At 43.5% G+C, this 5,631-nt stretch overlaps 2 protein-coding genes across 2 annotated transcripts, besides 5 other annotated features; both read left to right on the top strand.

Moving 5' to 3' along the window:
- Positions 1-215: 215 nt before the first annotated feature.
- Positions 216-1,373, top strand: Tco025E_08045 (DNA/RNA non-specific endonuclease protein; the record flags this gene model as incomplete). Its single annotated transcript, XM_029374902.1, has 1 exon — positions 216-1,373. One exon carries the CDS (start codon positions 216-218, stop codon positions 1,371-1,373), a length of 1,158 nt encoding a protein of 385 aa, XP_029225024.1.
- Positions 1,374-1,669: 296 nt separating this feature from the next.
- Positions 1,670-1,693: a microsatellite.
- Positions 1,694-1,770: 77 nt separating this feature from the next.
- Positions 1,771-1,794: a microsatellite.
- A 197-nt stretch (positions 1,795-1,991) lies between these two features.
- Positions 1,992-2,030: a microsatellite.
- A 30-nt stretch (positions 2,031-2,060) lies between these two features.
- Positions 2,061-2,089: a microsatellite.
- A 66-nt stretch (positions 2,090-2,155) lies between these two features.
- Tco025E_08044 (aminopeptidase-like protein) lies at positions 2,156-4,762 on the top strand (the record flags this gene model as incomplete). Its single annotated transcript, XM_029374901.1, has 1 exon — positions 2,156-4,762. One exon carries the CDS (start codon positions 2,156-2,158, stop codon positions 4,760-4,762), a length of 2,607 nt encoding a protein of 868 aa, XP_029225023.1.
- Positions 4,763-5,368: 606 nt separating this feature from the next.
- Positions 5,369-5,395: a microsatellite.
- Between the last annotated feature and the right edge of the window lie 236 nt (positions 5,396-5,631).

Raw genomic sequence — 5,631 nt, 5'->3', positions numbered from 1 at the left:
TATTTTGTTTTCTTTATTTTTTTAGGGACGATAGAGTAAGAAACCATTCCTGTTGATGCTCTGTAATGATAATTCTTCAAAAAAAGCGAAAGCAGCTGGGAATTGGAATTTTCCCAAATGGAGTGGGTTGTTGTATGCCAGTTTGTTTCCTAGTGGCTTCCTTTTATTTTCTGGGGGTAGTTACAGGTTTCTGGCTTCGAACTCGGTTAAGATCCATGATGGAGACAGGACAACGCTTCTTGGCTTGTAGGTTCCACAATCCGGCGTGGTTAGAGCCGCTCAACCTCCGTGGGGCTGTCATGTCCGCCACAACCGCAGATACTATGAATAACATCAGCAGTTTTAAAAGATGTGATACTCTCGAGTTAATATCACGTAGTAATTACGCACTATTGTACGACAAGAATCTCAGAATGGCCTTGTGGTGTGGTTTTTACTTGAATTCACGAATGGTGAGGGCGGCGCGTCTTCAGCGCAAAACACATGTTTGTTATACCGACAAGACCCTGCCAAAGGAAATTCAGGTGCAATCGAGTCACATGCAAAGACGCGCGTACGACAAAGGGCATATGGCCCCACTTGCATCTGTGGCAACGTGTGTCACCACTGCTTTTGAGGCTTCTTTGGTTTCCAATTTTGTTTTACAACATAAGGCACTTAACCGAGGAATATGGAAACGATTAGAACACCTTTCACGCTGTTATGTGGAAGGCTACGGTTTCTCGGCCTTGGGCGAGCTATTTACTGCGAATCAATATGATGAACCGTTGCTTCCATTAGCAGGGCGAAATACTTGGAATTCTTCTAGGTGTCTAGCGGTATCAACGGGTGTTTTGTTTAGGAGTGAAAAAAATTCCCTAAATTGCTTGCTTCAACAAGAGAAACAAGCTGTTCCTATTCCAGATGAGTTATATATGGCTTTATGGGACGTTCATTCGCATCAGCATATTGCTTTTATTGTACCTAATGATGAAACTGCCGCCATAAGATCGTTAAAGCCCAAACGTTTACATGCAAAGGGACAAAAAGGGCGAGTTTCCCCTGTAAAGAAAACTAGAATTAGAGGGTTTGCACCGCTACACAAGCATATTCAAAATCCTTTAGATAAAACGGATCTTTCTGATATAAACCGTTTTCGTGTAACACTAAAAGAGTTGGAGCATCGCATAGCTCTGTCGGAGCGTGTTATCGCGGAAAAGCTGCTTTGTATACCCCATGGTGCGCGAGGAATAGAATCTATTAATGCTACAAAGTGCTTGGGACGAAAAAATTGTGTCGTAGAGTATCAAACACCACCTGTAGAGCTATTTTCTCTGCAAAAGAGAAGGCGGGCTTGGAAAATGGCTTTTACCCGGTCGTTTTTGTTTGCTTGACTGCCTTGTAAACCTAAATCAATGATTTTTCCTGCCAAATTCACTCCCTTTGCGCGTAAGTTTCAGGAATAACAAAGACGAATGATCTGTTTTCATCAATACTTGAATGCTGAAAAGTTAGAAATGTAACTCTGCGGCATATATGTATATATATAATTGGTGGGACTTTACTGGCGCCTCAAAGTTATTATTTTGTATTTGTTGCGCGTAATATTAATGATGGTAACAAATTTGTTTTCCACTTTGTATAGTTATGGAAAAACAGGGTTGTGCTGGGTGGGGAGCGGGACGCGGGAATTATTACTATTATTATTATTATTTTCTTTCTACGGACTCCATCGTATGTCACGTTCCTTTTTTTAATTTGTCTTTTGCTTTATTACTGGTTTCATTCCCGTGTTTGTTTGCTTGTTTTTTTTTTATATAACATTGACCGGCTTTGGTGATGCAATTGTGTTGCTTTTTGAGTTGTTATTGCCCTTGTATTTTGCAGTTTGTTTCCAGATAAACAGTTACTAATAACGGGACCTTGCGCCGGCGTGCGTGTACCCTTAAGTTGTTGTTGTTTTTTGTTTACTTGTGGTAGAGCCCCACTTTGTGTAATTTTCCCTTCCTCGCTCTTGTCTTGTCTTGTTCTTTTTGTTGCTTTTTTGTTTTCATCCTCTGTCCTTCTGAGTTAGAAGTAAAAGCGAGCGAGCGAGCGAGGAAGAAAGCGAAAAAGAAAAAAAAAATTACCAACAACACGCATATATATTTATTAAAGGCAGAGAGAAGAGGGAAAAATGGCGCACGCGCGAAACATTCTCCCTGACGATCCCACGCCGCACCATTACAAGGTCAGCATCTTGCCGGACTTTGAGGCTTTTTCCTTCACGGGCCACGTTGATATACAGGTGACGGCAAAAAAAGCTCAAAAAAGTATCACTCTCAACTACAATGAGTTATCCTTCGTCAAGGTGACTCTTACTCGTGCAGGGAAACCCTCGGAAGTGGAAACAATTCCTACAGAATCCATTCTTCTCGACGCAGCGGAAATGAAGGTGACATTTCCTCTCCAGCAATCTTTTGTTGGAGAGGCCGTTCTCTCAATTGACTATACGGGATGTATCAATGACAAGCTAGCTGGCTTTTACAGGAGCAAATACACGGTCAAGGGAAAAGAATGCTACATGGGCACCACGCAGTTCGAGGCTGTGGATGCACGTCGTGCAATCCCTTGCTGGGATGAGCCGGCAATAAAAGCGGTGTTTGAAATGATTATTACCGCTCCGTCCAATATGATGGTGCTTTCTAATATGCCACATCAGCATAAGGAAGAGGTTGGTGATAAGATTCGTTGGACGTTTAGTCCCACCCCTAAAATGTCAACCTATCTACTTGCCTGGACGATTGGTGAGTTCGAATATATTGAGCGACGCATTAAAAAAACGCATGGAACCGAAAATGGTCAGTCGGAAGACACACTTGTGCGTGTTTTTACGCCTGAAGGGAAAACTTTCAAAGCTTCTTTTGCCTTGGATGTTGCTTGCAAAGTATTGCCACTCTATGAAGAATTCTTCGAATCCAACTACATATTACCCAAAGTTGACCTTCTTGCCATACCTGACTTTGCTGCGGGTGCAATGGAAAATTGGGGTCTTATCACCTACCGTGAAACAACTCTTTTATGTGATGAAAGCTCAAGTGCATTTCATCGTCAGTATGTTGCTATTGTAGTGGCACACGAGTTGGCGCACCAGTGGTTTGGTAATCTTGTGACAATGCAGTGGTGGAAAGAACTTTGGCTTAACGAGTCTTTTGCCACTTACATGGAGTATTGGTCTATAAACAAATTGTTTCCTGATTGGCATGTCTTTACACAGTTTGTACATGAGGAAATCACGCAAGCTTTTAAATTGGATTCGTTACGAAGCTCGCATCCTGTGGAAGTGGATGTTCAGAATGCAAAGGAAATTGATGACATTTTTGATGCAATCAGCTACAGCAAAGGTGGGAGTATCGTCCGTATGGTGGTTAACTTTATTGGAGAAGCTGCCTTCCAGAAGGGTATGACTGCGTATTTAAAGCACTTTGCATATGGAAATGCCACAACAGAAGATTTGTGGAACTTTTTGGGGAAAGCAGCCGGAAAGCCGTTGGCACCTATCTTGGAGTTTTGGACGAGTAAGCAAGGCTATCCATTTCTTACGGTTACCTCTTCGCCGGATAAAAAAACACTACAAATAACCCAAAATCGTTTTCTTGCCACTGCCTGCGCCTCTGACAAGGAGGACGAAACTGTCTGGAAGATCCCTTTGCTGCTTGCCACACCAGAACATGGTGTTCAACGTCATGTTTTGGAGGAGCGAGAAAATTCTTTGCCGTCCCCACATCCTTCATGGGTGAAAGTAAACAGTGACCTCTCCGCATTTTGTCGCGTGTTGTACGGGAGTGAGGATTTGCTCCAAAACTTACTTTCTGCTCTGGCGATGAAAAAACTATCTAACATTGATCGACTTAGCATTATTTCTGATTATCATGCCTTTGCCCGCGCTGGATATTGCAGCGCGGTTAAGGTGTTGAAACTACTTTCATACTACGTGGAGGAAGACGATTTCACAGTATGGTGCTCTATTATGGACTTTGAAACCGAATTGAAAGTCGTTGTGGCGACTCAAGGCAAGGAAGCTGTAAACGCGCATAACGCTTTCTGCCGAAAATTGTACTCCCGTGCCATGAAGAAAGTTGGTTATACCTTCAAAGCTGATGATGATCATAACGTGGTACAATTGCGCACCGCACTCTTCTCGCGCCTTGTGGCCGCCGAAGATGAAGAAACTATTGCACACGCCCTTAAATTATATACAGAACGCCACACGACGCCAATAAATTCAGATCTTCGCTCCGCTGTCGTCAGTGCCTTTCTTAAGCGGAATGACAGAGCTGCGTTGGATGAGGTGAAGATGCTTGCCGAGACGGCCTCGGATGCGATGGAACGAACACACTATCTTCGTGCAATGGCTTCTTCAAAGGTTGATGGCTTGGTGACTGAACTATTTGAATATGCCCTTTCTGGCAAGGTTCGCAGTCAAGACATTGCTTACGTCCTTGGCCCTCTCGCTGCTAATACGGAGACGTTCAAAGCATATGCAAGCGAACTCAAGCGCATGTGGCCGGCGCTTGGAATGAAACTCCCCGGACTTATCCTAGGTCGCGCACTAAAGTTACTTGAATATGGGGCTGAAAATACCGTGGCAACTGACATGGAAGCCTTCTGGAATAAACTTGACGAGAATGAAAAACTGGGTATGTCGCGCAGCTTCCAGCAGGGAGTTGAGGGGATGCGCAACAATGCAGCCTGGGCCTCCCGTGACGCCAAGGAGGTGGCAGAATTTTATTTTGAAGCCTAGATGTAGGCGGTTTTTGTTACCCCCACTTTCATTCCAATTCTCGCTTAAAGGGAGTATTTGAGTAGCGCCGTGCCCTTTGCACTGTTCTCATCATGGTTATTTATTGATGTTTGGCGTTGCATGAGGAAAGAATTTGCGAACAACACTAAGAAAAGTAAAGATAGCTGATAAGAATACAAGCGAAGAAACAAGGGTGGAAGCGTAGAACCATCGACAACTTTTTTTTTTTTCAATTGTTCATCTCAAAGGAATGCGAGTCTAGATGGGGCAATGCAGGCGATAGTGCAACGCTGTGCATGCTTTTTATTTTGCATTGTTTCTCGGTTTTACTCATTTTTATGCGAGCGCGGTGGAAGGTAGGGGCTGGATATTATTACTATTTTTTTTTGTGGCCTTCCTTATCCCTATTGCTCTACTTCCGCCATTATATTCCACGTGGAGGGATGCCGACCGGTGCGGGGCCGCAACCGGTGCCAATCCGTATGCTTAGAATGAGCCCGTTTATAATCGCCCCATGCTTTCTGAATACATTCTCTGTACTTGTGGGTGAGTGCTGGATAAAGCAAGTGCTCTTTTGGAGGGGGATGCTGGGCGCATTGGTCCAACTATTTTACTTTTTTTTATTGTTATTTTCCTTCTTTCTCTAGGAATATTTTACCCCGTAATTTTTAGGTGCATTTTTTTTGTTTGTGGCGTATTTTTATCTGATGCTCAAATTGTGGGGCGATGATTTGCGCTCTTGAGTGGGACATGTTTTTTTTCCTGGTGCGTTTTTGTTGGTCATGTCATGGGGCGTATCTGTGAATGTTGATACATATACTTATGGACGCGTTATTTACAATGATTCTTTCCCATTCTCCCCCGCTTGC

Source organism: Trypanosoma conorhini, assembly GCF_003719485.1.
Source record: "Trypanosoma conorhini strain 025E chromosome Unknown Tco_14.4_contig_00688, whole genome shotgun sequence".
NCBI lineage: Eukaryota > Euglenozoa > Kinetoplastea > Trypanosomatida > Trypanosomatidae > Trypanosoma > Trypanosoma conorhini.
This window is presented reverse-complemented; position numbering and strand designations above follow the sequence as displayed.